The sequence below is a fragment of the Stenella coeruleoalba genome, assembly GCF_951394435.1.
Source record: "Stenella coeruleoalba genome assembly, chromosome: 3".
NCBI lineage: Eukaryota > Metazoa > Chordata > Mammalia > Artiodactyla > Delphinidae > Stenella > Stenella coeruleoalba.
In genome coordinates, this window is record NC_137148.1 from 79,477,617 (window position 1) to 79,499,212 (window position 21,596).

The following is a 21,596-nucleotide window of genomic DNA, read 5'->3' on the forward strand; positions in this document are numbered from 1 at the left end:
ACTCACATTCTAGGAAGGAAGATAATAAACAAGAAAATAAATAAGTAAACAAGATAATTACAGATCACAGGAGTTATCAGGCAGAACCTAACTAGGCTTTTGTTCCGGAAAGGTACTAGGAGAGACCGAGTACATGAGGAAGCACCGTATCTGAGTAGAGACCTGAAAGTTGAAGCTCCATCCATGGGAAAAGCCAAGGGAAAATCACTTTAGGCAGAAGGAACAGAAGGTGAATTTCCTCTCAGATGAGAAAACTCTCAAAGTGACCTAAGAACACAACAGTGGCTGGAGAGGTGAGAAATGAGAGGAGCAAGGAGCGTGAGGTGAGGTGGAAGAGGTACGCAGCACCAGATCATGTAGGGACTTGGTAAAAGGCTTAGATTTCTTTCCAAATCCAAAGGCAAATGACAGGCATGAACGTGATGAAACCTGATTTATGCTTAAAAAGATCATTCCGGCTGCCTAAACATTATAAATTCCTGTAACCATTTCTCAGAGGAATGATTTGCATTGCTTCTCTTGGTCCAACCCCTCTAAACATGCTCTAGTTTTTCTACATTCTTCTCCAGAAGGGAGCCCAGAGCTAAAGGCAGTGCTTTGGGTGTGATATGATCATTCAGAGTAAAGTGAAATAATCACTTCTCTTACCCGGGATATTCTTCTTCTACTATGTAGCTGAAGATTAAGATATCCTGCAAAGCTGAAAATCATATAAAGAAGCTTGTCAAAAACAAAAGTAAATAAACTCTGTTTGAGAGCTTAAAGGAGTGGTTCTCAACCTTGCCTGCCCACTAGAATCACCCAGGGAGCTTTGAAAAAAAATCCCTGGTGTCTAGACAACATCCAGGACAATTAAATCAGAATCTCTGGAGGTAGCCTTTTTTTTTAAATAAATTTATTTATTTATTTTTCGCTGCATTGGGTCTTCGGTGCTGCACGTGGGCTTTCTTTAGTTGTGGCAAGCAGGCTTCTCATTGCAGTGCCTTCTCTTCTTGCAGAGCACAGGCTCTAGGCGCTCGGGCTTCAGTAGTTGTGGTGCATGGGCTTAGTTGCTCCGCGGCATGTAGGGATTTTTCCCGGACCAGGGCTCAAACCTGTGTCCCCTGCATTGGCAGGTGGATTCTTAACCACTGCACCACCAGGGAAGCCTTGGAGGTAGTTTTTAAACATCCCCAGGTGGTTTCATTATGCACCCAAGGCTGAAAACCATGAGAGAATGGCTAGCCCTGCGCTTCCCAAAATTTAACATGCAGAGAAATCATCTGAGGATCTAGTTAAAATGCACATTCTGATTCCCTGGATCTGGCGCAGGGCCCAAGAATCTGAATTTCTTAATAGTTTCCAACTGGTACCTTTGCTACTGTTTTAAGAGCTACACTGTGAATTAGCAAGGGCCCAACCCCAAAGTTCTCACAACATGAACCAGAATCATTTGAAGGGTTTGTTAAAACACAGGTTGCTGGACCCCACTCTCAGATGTTCTGATTCAGTAGACCCCAGGTGAGGCCAGAGAACTTGCATCTCTAACAAGTTCTCAGGTGATACTGAAGCTGCTCATACAAGCAGGATCTTGCTTTGCGATCCACTGAGCTACCTAATGAGGAAAAAACACATGAATTACAGGCTCTGAAGTTCAGAGCACAGTCTTTATGTTTGACTTTCATGACCTGGAAAACTTTTCTTATCTTTTGTTCTCCTCTGAATTCCATCTAGGCACACTGTTATGTATATTTTCCACAGGAAAATGCTAGCTAAAAGGAATTTAATTTTGAGAAGGAGAACTATGACAATGGCAGGCCGGTAAATATGCTTTCGTGAGAGGGAAATTAATCTGGAACACTGAAACTAGCCCTGATATGTTTTATCACAAAGAGAGGCTTATGCTGAATTCTGAATTATCTCTTTCTCATAGATTTTAGCTACAGCATGCAACCAGTTCCCCTACTTAGTAAAATCTCGAATGTTCTGAATTCTTTTTTCTATTGTGTATCTGCCTATCCACTTTCCTGTTTGCTTTGTTTCAGTGCATCTTTGTGTCTCTTTCTTGTGAACATGCTGTATAATACAAACTAATAAAAATATATGCTACTAAACTGTGGAGACTTGAGAACAATAAACAGAAAATAAAGTGAATTGCTCTTCCAGCACCAAGTGTTTCTCAATAAGCATTTTTCTGAATAACATCTTACCTTCAGACTCATCCTTCAGACCCATAGCAAAAAAGCTGACAGATATATTACATTGCATATATTTTTGATGTGACATCATTCATTTCCTTTCTCTATCATTCTGTGATTATTTAGTTTTATTAATAAGATGTGTTAACATAATAAACCAGAAAGTCTCTACTTTCACTATAAACATATTTAGTCAATAAATAAAATTTTTGTTTATGTCCAAGAACTACAAAATAATACATGATTAACTGTCTACAATGTAGATATAAAAAACTACCAAGCTTAGCACTCTTCTGTGAATCAGTTAAGAATTTATACAGTTGTGATACAATCAAGTCTATTTTTAAAAACCCTAAAACAGGGCTTCCCTGGTGGCGCAGTGGTTGAGAGTCCGCCTGCCGATGCAGGGGATGTGGGTTCGTGCCCCGGTCCAGGAAGATCCCACATGCCGCGGAGCGGCTGGGCCCGTGAGACATGGCCGCTGAGCCTGCGCGTCCGGAGCCTGTGCTCCGCAACGGGAGAGGCCACAACAGTGAGAGGCCCGTGTACCGCAAAAACAAAAACAAAAACCCTAAAACAATGATGACACAAGTCACCTCAATATAGCATGAATTCTTACAGCTCTAAGTTATAGTATGTATATGCAAACTACATACTTATCAAACCAGACATGGGAGGGTAGATGATTGGAAAGCTTCAAGTGTTCTGTCAATTACCTCTTATTCTCAGAACAAAGGACAGTAATAAAAGGTACATAACAAAGTTCTTTCTTCTATCCAATTTAAAATGTCAAATTACTTTACGGCTTTTAACCCTCCTGATTAGAAACATCCTCTGAAGGATAACAAAAAAAGAAAGAAAGAAAGAAAAAACTCCCATCAAGGTACATTTTATTGAGTTTTTTAAAATTTAATTTAATTTATTTTTTTATACAGCAGGTTCTTATTAGTCATCAGTTTTATACACATCAGTGTATACATGTCAATCCCAATTGCCCAATTCAGCACACCACCATCCCCACCCACCATGGCTTTCCCCCCTTGGTGTCCATACATTTGTTCTCTACATCTGTGTCTCAACTTCTGCCCTGCAAACCAGTTCATCTGTACCATTTTTCTAGGTTCCACATACATGCGTTTATATACAATATTTGTTTTTCTCTTTCTGACTTACTTCACTCTGTACGACAGTCTCTAGATCCATCCACGTCTCAACAAATGACTCAATTTCGTTCCTTTTTCTGGCTGAGTAATACTCCATTGTATATATATATGTACCACTTCTTCTTTATCCATTCGTCTGTTGATGGGCATTTAGCTTGCTTCCGTGACCAGGCTATTGTAAATAGTGCTGCAATGAATATTGGGGTGCATGTGTCTTTTTGAATTATAGTTTTCTCTGGGTATATGCCCAGTAGTGGGATTGCTGGATCATATGGTAATTCTACTTTTAGTTTTTTAAGGAACCTCCATACTGTTCTCCATAGTGGCAGTATCAATTTACATTCCCACCAACAGTGCAAGAGGGTTCCCTTTTCTCCACACCCTCTCCAGCATTTGTTGTTTGTAGATTTTCTGATGTTGCCCATTCTACCTGGTGTGAGGTGATATGTCATTGTAGTTTTGATTTGCATTTCTCTAATAATTAGTGATGTTGAGCAGCTTTTCATGTGCTTCTTGGCCATCTGTATGTCTTCTTTGGAGAAATGTCTATTTAGGTCTTCTGCCCATTTTTGGATTATGTTGTTTGTTTCTTTAATATTGAGATGCATGAGCTGATTATATATTTTGGAGATTAATCCATCGTCCGTCGTTTTGTTTGCAAACATTTTCTCCCATTCTGACGGTTGTCTTTTCGTCTTGTTTATGGTTTCCTTTGCTGTGCAAAAGCTTTTAAGTTTCATTAGGTCCCATTTGTTTATTTTTGTTGTTATTTCCATTAATCTAGGAGGTGGATCAAAAAGGATCTTGCTGTGATTTACGTCAAAGAGTGTTCTTCCTATATTTCCTCTAAGAGTTTTATAGTGTCCAGTCTTACATTTAGGTCTTGAATCCATTTTGAGTTTATTTTTGTGTACGGTGTTAAGGAGTGTTCTAATTTCATTCTTTTATATGTAGCTGTCCGGTTTTCCCAGCACCACTTATTGAAGAGACTGTCTTTTCTCCATTGTATATCCTTGCCTCCTTTGTCATCAATTAGTTGACCATCGGTGTGTGGGTTTATCTCTCGGCTTTCTATCTTGTTCCATTGATCTATGTTTCTGTTTTTGTGCCAGTACCATATTGTCTTCATTACCGTAGATTTGTAGTATAGTCTGAAGTCAGGGAGTCTGATTCCTCCAGCTCCATTTTTTTCCCTCAAGACTGCTTTGCTTATTCGGGGTCTTCTGTGTCTCCATATAAATTTTAAGATTTTTTGCTCTAGTTCTGTAAAAACTGCCACTGGTGATTTGATAGGGATTGCATTGAATCTGTAGATTGCTTTGGGCAGTATACTCATTTTCACAATATTGATTCTTCCAATCCAAGAACATGGTATATCTCTCCATCTGTTGGTATCATCTTTAATTTCTTTCATCAGTGTCTTATACTTTTCTGCATACAGGTCTTTTGTCTCCCTAGGTAGATTTATTCCTAGGTATTTTATTCTTTTTGTTGCAATGGTAAATAGAAGTGTTTCCTTAATTTCTCTTTCAGATTTTTCATCATTAGTGTATAGGAATGCAAGAGATTTCTGTGCATTAATTTTGTATCCTGCAACTTTACCGAATTCATTGATTAGCTCTAGTAGTTTTCTGGTGGCATCTTTAGGATTCTCTATGTATAGTATAATGTTATCTGCAAACAGTGACAGTTTTCCTTCTTCTTTTCCAATTTGTATTCCTTTTATTTCTTTTTCTTCTCTGATTGCCATGGCTAGGACTTGCAAAACTATGTTGAATAATAGTGGTGAGAGTGGACATCCTTGTCTTGTTCCTGATCTTAGAGGAAATGCTTTCAGTTTTTCACCATTGAGAATAATGTTTTCTGTGGGTTTGTCGTATATGGCCTTTATTATGTTGAGGTAGGTTCCCTCTATGCCCTCTTTCTGGAGATTTTTTATCATAAATGGGTGTTGAATTTTGTCAAAAGCTTTTTCTAGAGTTTTGAGATGATCATATGGCTTTTAATCCTTCAATTTGTTAATATGGTGTATCACATTGATTGATTTGCGTATATTGAAGAATCCTTGCATCCCTGGGATAAATCCCACTTGATCATGGTGTATGATCCTTTTAATGTGTTGTTGGATTCTGTTTGCTAGTATTTTGTTGAGGATTTTTGCATCTATATTCATCAGTGATATTGGTCTGTAATTTTCTTTTTTTTTAGTATCTTTGTCTGGTTTTGGTATCAGGGTTATGGTGGCCTCATAGAATGAGTTTCAGAGTGTTCCTTCCTCTGCAATATTTTGGAAGAGTGTGAGAAGGATGGGTGTTAGCTCTTCTCTAAATGTTTGATAGAATTCACCTGTGAAGCCATCTGGTCCTGGACTTTTGTTTGTTGGAAGATTTTTAATCACAGTTTCAATTTCATTACTTGTGATTGGTCTGTTCATATTTTCTATTTCTTCCTGGTTCAGTCTTGGAAGGTTATACCTTTCTAAGAATTTGTCCATTTCTTCCAGGTTGTCCATTTTATTAGCATAGAGTTGCTTGTAGTAGTCTCTTAGGAGGCTTTGTATTTCTGTGGTGTCTGTTGTAACTTCTCCTTTTTCATTTCTAATTTTATTGATTTGGGTCCTCTCCCTCTTTTTCTTGATGAGTCTGGCTAATGGTGTATGCATTTTGTTTATCTTCTCAAAGAACCAGCTTTTAGTTTTATTGATCAATTTATTGATGTCATTTATTTCTGCTCTGACCTTTATGATTTCTTTCCTTCTGCTAACTTTGGGTTTTGTTTGTTCTTCTTTCTCTGGTTCCTTTAGGTGTAAGGTTAGATTGTCTATTTGAGATTTTTGTTGTTTCTTGAGGTAGGTTTGTATAGCTATAAACTTCCCTCTTAGAACTGCTTTTGCTGCATCCCACAGGTTTTGGACCATCGTGTTTTCATTGTCATTTGTCTCTAGGTATTTTTTAATTTCCTCTTTGATTTCTTCAGTGATCTCTTGGTTATTTAGTAATGTAGTGTTTAGCCTCCATGTGTTTGTGTTTTTTACATTTTTTACCCTGTAATTCATTTCTAATCTCATAGCGTTGTGGTCAGTAAAGATGCTTGATATGATTTCAATTTTCTTAAATTTACTGAGGCTTGATTTGTGACCCAAGATGTGATCTATCCTGGAGAATGTTCCATGCACACTTGAGAAGAAAGTGTAATTTGCTGTTTTTGGATGGAATGGCCCATAAATATCAATTAAATCTATCTGGTCTATTGTGTCATTTAAAGCTTCTGTTTCTTTATTTATTTTCATTTTGGATGATCTGTCCATTGGTGTACATGAGGTGTTAAAGTTCCCCACTATTATTGTGTTACTGTCGATTTCCTCTTTTTTTTTTTTTTTTTGCGGTACGCGGGCCTCTCACTGCTGTGGCCTCTCCCATTGTGGAGCACAGGCTCTGGACGCGCAGGCTCAGTGGCCATGGCTCACGGGCCCAGCTGCTCTGCGGCATGTGGGATCTTCCCGGACCGGGGCACGAACGCATGTCCCCTGCATCAGCAGGTGGACTCTCAACCACTGCACCACCAGGGAAGCCCGATTTCCCCTTTTATAGCTGTTAGCAGTTGCCTTATGTATTGAGGTGCTCCTGTGTTGGGTGCATATATATTTATAATTGTTATATCTTCTTCTTGGATTAATCCCTTGATCATTATGTAGTGTCCTTCCTTGTCTCTTGTAACATTCTTTATTTTAAAGTCTATTTTATCTGATATGAGTATTGCTACTCCAGCTTTCTTTTGATTTCATTTGCATGGAATAACTTTTTCCATCCTCTCACCTTCAGTCTGTATGTGTCCCTAGGTCTGAAGTGGGTCTCTTGTAGACAGCATATATATGGGTCTTGTTTTTGTATCCATTCAGCAAGCCTGTGTCTTTCAGTTGGAGCATTTAATCCATTCACGTTTAAGGTAATTATCGACATGTATGTTCCTATGACCATTTTCTTAATTGTTTTGGGTTTGTTTTTGTAGGTCCTTTTCTTCTCTAGTGTTTCCCACTTAGAGAAGTTCCTTTAGCATTTGTTGTGGAGCTGGTTTGGTGGTGCTGAGTTCTCTTAGCTTTTGCTTGTGTGTTAAGATTTTGATTTCTCCATCAAATCTGAATGAGATCCTTGCTGGGTAGAGTAATCTTGGTTGTAGCATCTTCCCTTTCATCACTTTAAGTATATCATGCCACTGCCTTCTGGCTTGTAGAGTTTCTGCTGAGAAATCAGCTGTTAACCTTATGGGAGTTCCCTTGTATGTTATTTGTCATTTTTCCCTTGCTGCTTCCAATAATTTTTCTTTGTCTTTAATTTTTGCCAATTTGATTACTATGTGTCTCAGTCTGTTTCTCTTTGGGTTTATCTTGTATGGCACTCGCTGCGCTTCCTGGACTTGGGTGGCTATTTCCTTTCCCATGTTAGGGAAGTTTTCGACTATAATCTCTTCAAATATTTTCTCGGGTCCTCTCTCTCTCTCTTCTCCTTCTGGGACCCCTATAATGCGAATATTGTTGTGTTTAATGTTGTCCCAGAGGTCTCTTAGGCTGTCTTCATTTCTTTTCATTCTTTTTTCTTTATTCTGTTCTGCAGCAGTGAATTCCACCATTCTGTCTTCCAGGTCACTTATCCGTTCTTCTGCCTCAGTTATTCTGCTATTGATTCCTTCTAGTGTAGTTTTCATTTCAGTTATTGTATTGTTCATCTCTGTTTGTTTGTTCTTTGATTCTTCTAGGTCTTTGTTAAACATTTCTTGCATCTTCTTGATCTTTACGTCCATTCTTTTTCTGAGGTCCTGGATCATCTTCACTGTCGTTATTCTGAATTCTTTTTCTGGAAGGTTGCCTATCTCCACTTCATTTAGTTGTTTTTCTGGGGTTTTATCTTGTTCCTTCATCTGGTACATAGCCCTCTGCCTTTTCATCTTGTCTATCTTTCTGTTAATGTGGTTTTCGTTCCACAGACTGCAGGATTATAGTTCTTGCTTTTGCTGTCTGCCCTCTCTTGAGTTATTTTTAGGAAAATAAAAGAGAAAGATTGACTTGTAATGTCTGAGGCTTTTTTTTTTAATTGAGGTATAGTTGATTTACAATGTTGTGTTAGTTTCTGCTGTACAGCAAAGTGATTCAGCTTTACCTATGTATATATTCTTTTTTACATTCTTTGCCATTATGGTTTATCACAGGATGTTGAATATAGTTCCCTGTGCTATACAGTAGGACCTTGTTGTTTCTCCATTCTATATATAATAGTTTGCATCTGCTAATTCAAAACTCCCAATCCATCCCTCTCCCACCCCACCTCCCCCTTTGCAACCACAAGTCTGTTCTCTGTGTCTGTGAGTCTATTTCTGTTTTGAAGATAGGTTCATTTGTATCATGTTTTAAATTCCACATATAAGTGATACCATGGTATTTGTCTTTCTCTTTCTGACTTACTTCACTTAGTGTGATAATCTCTAAATCAATCCATGTTGCTGCAAATAGCATTATTTCATTCTTTTTTATTGCTGAGTAGTATTCCATTGTATATATGTACCACATCTTCTTTATCCATTCCTCTGTTGGTGGACATTTAGGTTGCTTCCATGTCTTGGCTATTGTAAATAGTGCTGTTATGAACATAGGGGTGTATGTACATTTTTGACTTATAGTTTTGTCTGGATTGGGATTGCTGGATCATATGGCAGCTCTATAAGAGACTTTAGAGTCATAGACGTGGGTTTGAATCCTACCTCTTCAACTTCCTTGTTTTTCCTGGGGCGGAGGGTGGGGTGAGGGGAGGGTGGGTAGCATGACTTAGTAAGTTACCTCACCTTCTAAATTTCTTATCTGTACAATGCAGAAAATAATGATATCAGATTGTAAGATTGTTATGAGAATTCAGTGAGATAATAGTGAAGTTTATATTGGTTTCTGAGCTAATTTCCTATGTTAATTAATAGAATTTAGTTACAATTATTGCCTTTCTAAAGCCAAAAGCAGGTAATACAAAAGATATCCCAAGTATGGATTACTTTAAAATCAAGTCATTCTTTCCCCAAAATAAAGGTGATAGTCTAAATCAGATTCCCAAACCTGCAAACAAAGCTTGTTTATAATATTTTATAACATTTCACAAGTGCCTTTTGTCCTTGGACCAAAGTATAGTTTGTTCTCACTCTTTTAATCTTTTGTTCCTTAAATTTAACTTCTAAGATTTCTAAACTCAACATGTTCTTTCCTACCTAAAACTTCTCTATCGTCACTCTTTTCTCATTCCATATACATATAATTTACAATCTACTCTTTTCTAGTCTTTTCCCCAAAAGGCCTACATTTCCTACCATTTCTCTGACTGCTTTGATCAGATTGGCTGTCCTGAATTTCATATGAAACATGAGGCACTCTAGGTGTTGGCAGGACATGTGAGAAAAATCCAGACCATTAACCTCTAACACTATGATCAAATGAACCATTTTATGTATTTTATTGTATATAGATATCAAAAAGGTTTTCATGTATCTTTAGGCAAATTTACTAAAGATAGGTATGTTTTTTCTAATTTACTGGACCTACAGGGGAAAGAACATATGATACACATAAGTAGGTGTGAATATGAAATCAGTCATGACCAGTACCCTACAGTCTTTCGTGATCCATGGATCCCATCACTGAGATGTGGAATATCTGAAGTGTCAGATAAAGGAAAATTTGGTTCCAATTTCATTAAAATAATTTTAGTAATATGAAGGCTGTTAAAAACAAAAATACTGGGCTTCCCTGGTGGCACAGTGGTTGAGAGTCCGCCTGCCGATGCAGGGGACACAGGTTCGTGTCCCGGTCCGGGAAGATCCCACATGCCGCGGAGCGGCTGGGACCGTGAGCCATGGCCACTGAACCTGCGCGTCCGGAGCCTGTGCTCCGCAACGGGAGAGGCCACAACAATGAGAGGCCCATGTGCCGCAAAAAACAAAAACAAAAACAAAAATACTTATACAATAAAAAAATAATTCAGAGACTTCATCTGTTTACTGAAATGAAATAAAATTGATTATTCAAATTACATGTTTTTACATGCAGTGTGAGAATTCAGGGCTGGATACAGCAAACATCTTGATGTCAGGCAAGGAAATATTGAAGAGATTTTCACCAGGAAATCTAACAGAAATCTTAAACCTAATAAGTCCAAACCTAAATTCTTACTTTTCCTCACAGACAATATTTAACTTTACCTGAGCCTTCTGCTCCCACTCTTCTGTGTTCGAAGAAATGGCTAACCATGAAGCACCACCCTGCCCTCAAATATATCAAGATAACTCACCTCCACTCTTCCTCAAATGAATCAGATGAGAAAGATCCCTCTCCATCCTTCCTCATGACTCCCATAAGATGACCTGATGACTCCATTTTGTACCTGCCTCTCCCTCAAGGCCCCTTCCTTGTTTTTGAGATGGTCCTCATTAATGAGCTTTCTCCTTACTGCAACAGACTGAATAAAATCATCTCCTTAACTGGTGCAATTTGTCTTTCCAACCTGTTCCAACTCAGCTCAGTTGATGGCATTCTATCTTGATGGTGCCTCAGGCCAAAAGCTTTAAAGGGATCCTTGACTACTCCCTAACATCTCCATCTGATCTATCAAGAAAGCCTTTTGATTCAAACATCCAAATATATCCAGAATCAAGCCACTTCTAAGCAATTCCTTTGCTACCACTATTGGTCTGACCTGCTATCGTCTCTTACACAGATTATTGAAATAACCATCCCAATGGACTCCCAGCTTCCACCTTTGCCTGGTCATAGTAAATTCTCAGCAAAACTACAGGAGTGAACTCCTAAAATTCAAATCAAGTCGTTCATCTGCTCAGAATTCTCCTAGGGTTCCCAAATTCAGTTAGACTCCTTACAATTGTCTTGAAGTTCTCTGTGATCTGGGGCTGCTTAATGTATCTAAACTCATAACTCTCCCTTGCTCACTCCATTCTGACAAAACTGGCCTCTCTTCTCGTTCTCAAAAATGCCAGGTATGCTCCTGCCTAAGAATCTTTGCACTGGCTGTTGCTTCTGCCTTGAACTCCCTTCAGATAGTTGCGTGGGTCAATCAACTCCTCCAAGTCTTTGCTCAAATGTCACTTTCTCAGCCAAGCCCACCTTAACCACCCTTTTAAAAACTATACATAAAAACCAGCATTCCATATCTCGCTATCATGTTCTATTTTTCCCAGAGCATGTTACTACTTTTAATATACTCTACAACGTCCTCATGTTTATGTTTATTTTCTGTCTCTCCTTCTAGGTGGGAGGATTTTTATGATTCATTCATTGATATATTTCTCAGTTCTTAACTCTTTTTTCTTTCACCGATATATCTCTAGTGCCTAGAAGAGTATGGGCACATAGTAGGTAGTTCAGTAAATGTTTATGGAAACAATGATTGGCTCAATAACCAACTGACTGAATGAATGAACAGTGGATAAAACAGTACTAGCTCTCTGTTAAAAGTAATAATGGGTACAGTAATGAAGTTGTGCATTGATAACTCGGATTATTTTCCAATGTGATTATATCAGACTTTTTCCACATAATTACCTCTCGTGTTCCTTCCAGGCTCTGGATTTTGTAGGAAACCACTAATATTATTGTGTACCTGGCACCATGGACACCACTCATGCATTTCCATAGTCGCACAGCCCTTACTAAGGAAATGGCACGAGCTACGTTGTGAAACAGGCACGATTATATCCATAAGATAATTCTGCTTGTGAATTCCCTAGAAATGTATAGGCATCCCATTGAAAGAGTGTGCATCAAACCTGTACTCCTGTGATCAAGCCATAGGTTACTGGACATTTAATCAAGTGAAGAAAGTTCATTCAAGTCTTGACAAAAGCTATATAGAGCGGCAGAGTATGAGTTGAGAAAATCTTTGGCTCTCTGCACTACTGAGGAGAGATTCTTGATTGGGCTAGAAGAGGACTACATTTTTAATTTTAAATTTCTAAAAGTAATTCTTAATGTTTTTTCCCAATTAGTTCACCTTTTAATTCTCCTATTAATTACACTCATTTTATTCGTCAGGGGTGCAAAAACTTTATGATGAATCTCTGTGCATTCTAACGCCAGGACTGTCCATAAATAACATAGAGCGATGAAGTCTAATGGAAAAAAACTGTACTTTAGAATCAGAAAAACTTGGTTCAAATCCTGTACCACCCACTTATTATGTATCTTTGGGCAGGTTTTTCAATCTTTTGATCTGAATTTCCTCATCTACAAAATGAGAACAATCTGTGCTTCAGAGAGAGGTTATGAGAGTGCACTTAGAGCCCAACCAGTCCCACCTACGTCAGAGTCAGACACAAGGTGTCACTCCTAATAGTAATTAAATAAATGCTTCTTCTGTTTCTTACCTTCCTGAGGTTTGGGAACAACCAAGAAATCTCCCTCATTCAAGTGCCAAAGAAGTCTGCCTTAGATTGCTAAAAATTCTCCCAGGTAAAATACTTTTTGCCATAGTTTTTTCCATTCCTTGAACACTGAAAGATTGTTCATACCTTGAGACCCTGACCTCTGCCTAGAACCCTTTCCCCCATATTATTACAGGCCTTTCCATGATATCTCAGAAAGCCCTTTCCATTAATGGTGACTCCTTCTCACCCTTGTTGCTAACATGCACCCTGTTCCTTAAACTCTATAGCATTATTAAAGTTATTTTGTTTATTGATTTGTTTACCTGTTTATTTTCCCACCATCCGAATGTACATTCTTCAGAGCATTGTCTGAATTATTTTCAGCAGTATCCCCGGGATCTAGAGGATTGCCAGGCTCACTGGTGGGTGCTCAAAAATCATTTGCTTAATCGAAGGATTAAAAGAAAGGAATTATATTTGTGCATGATCCTTTCTGTAACAAGGAGTACGTATCCTGGATGCTGATTGTTTACTGGGGGGTCTGGAGGGGGGGGTATATCCCCCATCTCCCTTGTGGCACCCCTACCAGGGGGCAGGGGAAAGGGAAACTTCATCTATTTCACATAGATCCCTGCACCAGTCATGCATTCCTCACATTCTTAGTTGATGGACAGTCCCAGCTGGGACAGCTGAAGAGCACATTAACAACTCAACAGCAAGAGCCTGACCTCTGAGAATCCTTTCCTACTCTTGTGAAATAAGCCCCACTCCTGAATTCAGCCAGATTTATTTCACTAAAACATCTGATGAACATGCACTGTTTTCATCCCTGGGTTTATTCTCAGGCTCCAATCTAACCTTACTTCTGGCACAAACACTGCCTGAGTCTCTTTGTGTGGCTTAGACAACTTGAAAGGATGGCATGATGAAATATGAGAAAAAAAGAAGAAAAAGGAAAATACTTATTATTTTTGTATTTGTGATTATTTGAACACATTTGGTCCCATTATTTTTTCAATTTATTAAGTTGAATTAAAATATATCTCCTTGAAATTTTCTCTGATATTGGTAGGTATAAACATAACATTCATATATTAGAACACACTTAGTTTTTTTATTATTTAAACTCTTAATTGGTAATATTGGCTATTAGAATTGAGGTTATCCAATTTCCCAAATGTCATAGATTTCATGACATTTTAAGGATTTTGGCATATTCCATTCTGTCATATTTTTATAATGTTCTTGCCACTCTGTATACAGGTGAGTGTGGGAATAGAGACTTCATCTCTAAAAGAAGTTATGAATTACCATGGTAGGTCTAAATTGGTTCACAGAAGAGTAACTTTACAATTTTTTACCTCTCTTAAAAGGTTCTTTTCCAGCTTCTTGAAGTTTATCTTTTATAGAGCAAATGTAATGTAAAAGAAAGTGAATATTTGGGGGATATATATTTTGCCTCTTAAGATTTATAGTACAATAAACAAATGGGACCTAATTAAACCTAAAAACTTTTGCACAGCAAAGGAAACAATCAACAAAATGAAAAGACAACCTACTGAATGGGAGAAAATATTTGCAAATGATATGACTGATAAGGGGTTAATATCCAACATATATAAACAGCTCATACAACTCAACATCAAAAAACAAAACAAAACAAACAACCTGATTAAAAATGGGCAGAACCGAATAGACATTTTTCCAAAGAGGAAACGCAGATGGCCAATAGGCACATGAAAAGATGCTCAACGTCACTAATCATCAGAGAAATGCAAATCAAAACCACAATGAGATATCACTTCACACCTGACAGAATGGCTATCATCAAAAAGAACACAAATAACAAATGTTGGCAAGGGTGTGGAGAAAAGGGAATTCTCATACACTGTTGGTGGGAATGTAAATTAGTGCAGCCACTGTGGAAAACAGTATGGAGGTTTCTCAAAAAACTAAAAATAGAACTACCATATGACCCAGCAATTCCACTGCTGAGTACAGATCCAAAAAACAAACAAAAACACTAATTCAAAAAGATACATGCACCCCTATGCTTATAGTGGCATTATTTACAATAGCCAAGATATGGAAGCAACGTAAGTGTCCATCAATAAACGAATGGATAAAGAAGAGGTGGTATATACATACAGTGGAATACTACTCAGCCATAAACAAGAAAACAATTTTGCTATTTGCAGCAACATAGATGGACTTGGAGGGCATTATGCTAAGTGAAATAAGTCAAAGAAAGACAAATGTTATATAGAACAAAAAAGAAGCAGACTCACAGATATAGAGAACAAACTAGTGGTTACCAGTGGGGACGGGAGGAGTGGCAATATGGGGTGGGGGAGTGGGATGTACAAATTATTGGGTATAAGACAGGCTCAAGGATATATTGTACAAGATGAGAAATATAGCCAAGATTTTGTAATAACTGTAAGTGGAAAATAACCTTTAAAATTGTATAAAAATTTTTTTTAATGTTAAAGACATATTACAAGATCTAGAAAATTTGTGTGTGTGTGGGTGTCTTTAATGACTACAACTGAAAAAAATCTACAAATACAGTAGGGAAAAGGTCAGTCCCTGCTGTTCCATGTTCTACTATCTTACACTGTACTGGATGGCTAAACGATTCATGACAAGAGCTTTTCTAATAGCAAGCCCACAAAAAGTTGTAGCTTTTTCCCTAGAACGTCAAGGAGATTATTGTCTACTTTCTTTTTATCACATATGTTTTCAGGAATATTTATTAATTTAATACACATTCATTTATCTACTTTATTGTATATGTATGTAGGAATACTTTAGAATTGCAGGGTTTCTCTAAAAAATCAGGCTTTCTTTGCTGATAGAATGTAATAGTTTTCATCTTCTGAAGGATTTAAAAAAAATTTTTCTTTGTTCATTAGCTATGTGTCCAGGGGTTTCATTTTAAAATTTACAATTTACCAGAATTCTTTACTTCAACCATCACATGAGCTGATGGTTCAAGACAGCTGTCTTACATCTTTGTATAGAGGGAAAAAAGCAAAGCAAATTCTCACCCTTTTACAGATAGAAGTAGGTCTTAGATCCTTTATGTTTTCACTCAATTTAAACACTGATCCTGTAAAATAAAAAAGATCTTGATGAACTTCAATAACATTTAACTAAATTAATCACATGTAGAAAGTGTAACAGCATTTTCTCCCAGCATTATTTTATATATGTTCTATTCCTTACCAATCTTATTATTGGTGCTACTAACATTTAAAATAGTGTAATTTATTAGCAATAATAATAATTCTCAAACATTATGAGTAAATAAAGGATATTAAATTGAGCATTAATCTGAAACTAGAAAAGAAGTACAACACATGCAATAAAAAGGAAAACAAATACTGAAAAATGGATTCATTTGGTGCTTGATCATTGAGATGACTCTTCCAATTTGCAAAAGGAAAAACTTAGAAATATCAAAAGTAAGCAAACTATGACCTTGACAACTGGAGAGTTGAATGTATACATTAACCGAACATTTTAAAAGCTGAAGTTCTATCACGTTTAAGTGGAAATTCAGAGGATGGTGCAAATACACATTGAATCATTAGAAAGTTTCTTTACAGTCAGTAGAGAAATGCTAAGTCAAACAATGAAGGTGACTTTTTTGTCCCTTTTCTATTCCCGTCTTTGGTTTATTTTGGTTGGTATGAGAAAAAAAAGAAAGATTAAAATGAAATAAGAGAAAAAAGTTATGGAGCATTGAGCAAGATAAAGAATTTTGGGAGGAAAAAATAAGCCATGTTCTTTTACTAGTGGAACATACAGTGTCTAATAAGAAATATAACTGTTTTTAGCATATATGAATGGGACAGTTATGAGGGTGGGTGTGATTGATACAAGTGAAAGCAACAGAATTTAAAAAAGCTAAAAATGTTTCTCCACCACTATTGTTTAAACAATAACTTATATTCCCCAATGAAAGTGTACTTAAGAATTCTCTTTAATATATAACTTTTTAAGTGTGCATTGCTATGAAAGCTAAGCAATTCTAAAATTCTTTTGATAAAACTGAAGAAGCAAGAGATTTGTAGTTTGAAAATTAGCACTTCATTATGAAATTTCACCTTTTTTTGTCTTGGTTTCAGAAAAGATTCCACACAAAACAGTCAAGGTTGTCCAGAGGGAGAACTAAGGCTAAAGATTCCAAAGTGAATAGTGAATTGAAAATTCTGGAAAGTATGAGGCTAAGGAAAAATTTAGTGTATTGATTTGATGAATGCATTTACATGAAGACTGACAACATTTGATGAATGCATTTACATGATGATTGACAATACAAATTCCACTGACCAATATTTATGGGAAGGGGGTGGGGAAGGGGATTCTGGCAGCTTCTGCCTACTATTTATGTGCTGTCCAAAGCCAGCTTTAGCAGGGGAGTGTTGAAGGACTGGGGCTGCATTAGAAAACGTCCTCTGGGCTGGCTCTCTGGTCTTGCTTTGAACTCTTGTTCATCATTATTTTATGTGGCAGCTTGTCTTTGTGTTGGTGGAAGGAAAAAGAAAAACACAGGAGACTTGCCTTTACGTTCTAAATTAAAGCTCTGCTCTGCTGCTCTGCTGATTGCTGGAGTGGCTTTTCAAAGGCAAGCAAGTGAGGACATTAAAATTCCTTGTTTCTGTGGACCAGGAGCTGAGGGTTATTATTTTTTTAATTCTCAATAGCAAAAAGAGCATTTTTCAGTGTATCTTACGTTTACCGTGACACATCCCCAGTATTTTTTTTTTTCTCAATTTGATTGGCATTTGGAGAAGATAAAGCAAGGTGGGTAAACGCTTCAAAGGGGAAAAGGGAACCTACAGAGAGGGTGCGAAGAGACGTCTCTCGTCATAGGATTTCAGAACCAGAAGGAACCCGGCCATTGCCCCTAACACACCCATTTTGATAGTGACCCAAGGTCCAAAGACATCAGTTGCCTAAGACTACTATTCAGAAAGTTCTTCCTGGACCCTCCTCACTAGATTCCCACTCCTCCCTGTTTACCCTGCCCTATGCTGCCTCTAGCGTTAGACCGAGAGCAGAAGGTGAGGAAAAGCTAGAGAGGGTCGGAGAAACTCCTAAGGAGGCAAAAAGTGAAATACCTAGGTCAAGACACTTGAATATTTATTTGCCTGGACAAAGAGAAGCAGCCCGCTCGCCCCAGGCCTTGCACAGAACAGTAGCTACTGCTGAATACCTGTGATGCTCATTTTCAACTTTGGAAGATCAGCTAGTCCCTTCCCTCTCGCCCTGCATACATTCTACTCTTACCCAAGTGATTCTTTCCTTGAACATTGCGTGGGCTTGTTCTTAATAACACACTTCCTCACCTGTGTCTTAGATGTCTCTCTCAACCCTCTCTCCCCTCGTAATTCCCAAATCGTTATCCCGGGTTTTCTTAAGCTGCAAACTCAAGCCACATTTAAATGGACAGGAAAGGTCTTTGGATTCCTTATTTCAGCGAAAATCCAGAGGACCACTACTGCCCCCCTCCCCCAGTTTAGACATACTAGGAAGACACTCAAAGATCATTTATGCAAAGGAAGGAATGCATTTTGTGGCCGCTGGTGGACAGCTAGAGAAAGCTGTAGAAGGGGGGACAAGGGACCGCACCTGTGCCTGTGCCGAAGCGCAGAGCAGGAACAACCTGCACACGTTCACTGCCGCCCTGCCCCGGCGAAGGCTGGCACACTCACCAAGCGGCAATGCGCTGGTGCCGCGGGTGGGCAAAAGCAATACAGCCGGTCTGGAGGGCGGCGCGGAGGGTGGCGCTGGCAGCGTGAAAGGCTCTTTGTGCAGGCCTTAGGGGTGGAGGTGTACGTGCGAGAGGCGCCAGCAGAGCGGGAGCCGGTGGCTGGGGTTCTGGGACACCGCTACCTGCCACTCCGCAGCCGCGCTGGAAAGATCCGGGATGTGCCGGCAGGGGGAGATGTGGAGGGGTGGGGTGGAGGCCCCTGGGTTTGGTCTTTGATTCCGGAGGGAAGAGAGAGCAGCTTGGAGAAAGCAAGACGGAATCGAGGGGTTTGCCTCACGCCCCCTCCCCGAGGTAGCGGAGACGTCGCGGCAGCCGCTTGCCGGGCGCTCACGCAGCAGTCGGGGAACAGGGACAGCAGCCCCCGAGCCGGAACCTCCCTCCTGCCTCGGGTTACCGCCGCCCCGACCTGGGGAAGAGAAGCGGCCGCCGCGCTGCCCCCCTCAGCGCCCCGGCCGCGTGGCTTGCCGCTTATTTTCCCAGCTGGCAAGCGTCGCGCTGCAGACAAGGGAATGCCTGTGGTGAGTTGTTTATTTTGTTGAAGTTTGCGGTGGGCCAGAGGGACGTGAGGGGTGAGCGGCAGGCAGCGGCCGGGACTATTTTGTTTAGGTCTCCGTCCACCTGTGTGGTATAAATCTGCCAGCCTCGGGGCGGCGAGAACCAGGGTGAGAAAACCCCAGCCCTCCAAAAGGCCCCTTCTTGCCCCTTGTAGACCTAGAACCACCTTTGCTTCTCCACTTTTGGAATCGGCTGGATCCTAGCTAACACTACCCCCACGCCCCTGATCAGTGCTTCCCGCCCCCGCTGCGAACAGGGCTGGCGTTCCAAAGGGGAGTCAGCGCCCACTCCCCGGGGACAGCTTGCTATTGAAGTTCCTCCCGGGTACCCTCCCCCGTTCCTTGAGGATAGGGGAGCTGAGGACTTGATACGAGGGGCTCTTGTGAAATTAGTGGGAACTTGTTTGGGCTGCTTCCGGCATGAAGTCGGTTCAGGGGTGTCGGGTCAGCCCATTAGTACAAACTGGGATTTGGGTTGGCCAGAGTTTCCCAGCCTGCAGGCTGGGGGGAAGTAAGCGGTTGGCTCCCGGCGGAGCTCAGAGGAACCCCCGGGGCTGATGGCAGTCGCGGCAGCGGCTGCGTTTGCCTGGAAGAAAAGCTTAAATACATTAGCGAGCTGGTAAAGCTTTTAAGGCCTTCTCGGGAATGAGTGGCTGGGTAATGAGAGGTTAATTTTGTTTGGAAGGGAAGGCTGCGCTGGTTTCCTGAGATAAATGGACAGGAAGCGCATTACCTCCGCGCGCTGGCAAGCGACTCCAAAATGCTTTTTGCACCTGCCGCTTTGAGTGGTGCGAGCCGCGGCTGAGCCCGAAGGGATCGCGGGGGCCGGTTGTATACGCTCGGGTGATGAGCCCCACGCACGCCCCAGGCCCTCTCCTTCCGGGGGCGCAGCGCTTACCCCTGGCTCTGGGACTCTCCTCTCACATCCAGGTCCTGCGTGTTCCGGAGCTCAGGGATCCCCTGATCCCGCCAAGCCCCCTCCAGGAACGGAAGGGTTAAGAATGATGTAAGTACAATATACAAGCTGCTTGCCGCTGGGCTGTCGGACTCCGGGTTCCTTCACCCCTGCCTTGCGTAGGGTGGACTGGGGAACAGCAGGGGAGCCTTTACTCTAAAATGGGTTGCACAAATCGCAACCCCGGGTCTGATTCCTGGCTCCTCTGCCCCCGGTGATCTGTTAGAGACCTCGTGTTAGATTTCTGGAAATGGAGATTCTGTCTATTAACAGGGGGACAGTTAAGACATCATGTAAAGGTTCAGGATAAGAAACCACATCTTGTTTAGAATCCATTAATGTTGCTGGCATGTATTTTAATTCTACCCATTTTGCACGGATGCTTTGCTGTGTCCCCTAATTATACTGTTCCAGTCTCATCTTTTTTTTCCTGAAAACAAAGACGCAGGAGGAAAGAGTACAAGTGGCAAGAAACAGGGTGGATTTGTGAATTGTGCAAGCTGTCACTTCACGATTTTTTTTCTGATTAAAATGTAAAAACTTTTATAAGTCATCGATTTTATGTTTGTGTTCTAGCTCCCTCCCCAGATTTTTCTTTGTAGAGTCTTAAAATCCTCCTTAACTTGCAGCATACTAGCTGCGGGAGTGGATGCGCTGTAAGTGACCATTCACTACGCTCTTGCTTCCCAAGCTGATTCGGGATCTTACTAACAGTCCGAATTTACCCCGCCAATGTGTCAACTAGACTAATGTCTTGAAAATAGGAACCACCTTGTGGTTTAATTGTGAAAATTAACGTTTTCCTCTAGCAGGCTGAACACTTATGCAGCAATAAAAAGTGAATTGTTAGGCGTATAAATATTAAGCTTGTCAAATTTTACAACAGAGGAGCAGTAAAGTGCCTTAGAAAAAATGAAGTTTTTCCTCTAAAGAACAACAGCTCCATTTCAGGACACCAGGATTTGCAGTGACTCGAGGGTGCCCTCTGTTGATAAAATCTAGAGCATCCGTGTACTTAAGGAGCAGGATGTAGGAGGGAGAAGAGGAAAGGCGGGGAAATCATAGAAAATCAGGAGTGAAAAGACTCAAACTAAACTGAATTTGATCCTTAACTCTTGGTTATATGTTTTAAAGTATGGTCAATAAAGTAGGATGCTTCTTTCATAGGGGTCGAATTAAATCTTGGGTTAAGGAAGAAGAAACATCTTACTGTTAGTCTTTGCTAGCAAAATACTTTGAAAGATAGTGTTCACATTTGATTACTATTTAAAAGACACTTACCAGTATTTCATTAACTTGATTTCATTTGTAATATGTAGTAATTGTAAGAGAGTAAATTTTTGATTTACAACACAGTATCATCTAAAAATCATATCAGATAACTCCCCCCAAAATGTCATTTCTCCAGGCAACTCTGAAGCTACTATTAAGCATATTATAGATACACACAAGGTTTGGATTATATCTTGGGCAGTGAAAGGTGTGTTTACCACTTGAGTCATCATAGTACGTAATAAGTAAGTAATGAAAAGTTGCAGTAAAAATAGATAGGCATCC

At 39.8% G+C, this 21,596-nt stretch overlaps 1 protein-coding gene across 3 annotated transcripts in view; it reads left to right on the forward strand.

Annotated features, from left to right (window-relative positions):
* The window catches only part of LOC307184113 (uncharacterized protein), an 838,058-nt gene extending 817,608 nt beyond the window's left edge, over positions 1-20,450 (forward strand). Inside the window, exon 6 of one of the 3 annotated variants that reach the window (XM_079917370.1) lies at positions 20,015-20,450. In XM_079917370.1, coding sequence (XP_079773496.1) covers positions 20,015-20,094 — 80 coding nt within the window. In that variant the 3' untranslated portion in view covers positions 20,095-20,450. Of the gene's footprint in view, positions 1-10,553; positions 10,882-11,945; positions 12,234-20,014 lie in introns of those variants that run through there. The other 2 variants (XM_079917375.1, XM_079917372.1) reach the window with 2 other exon arrangements.
* The last annotated feature ends 1,146 nt before the right edge of the window (positions 20,451-21,596 follow it).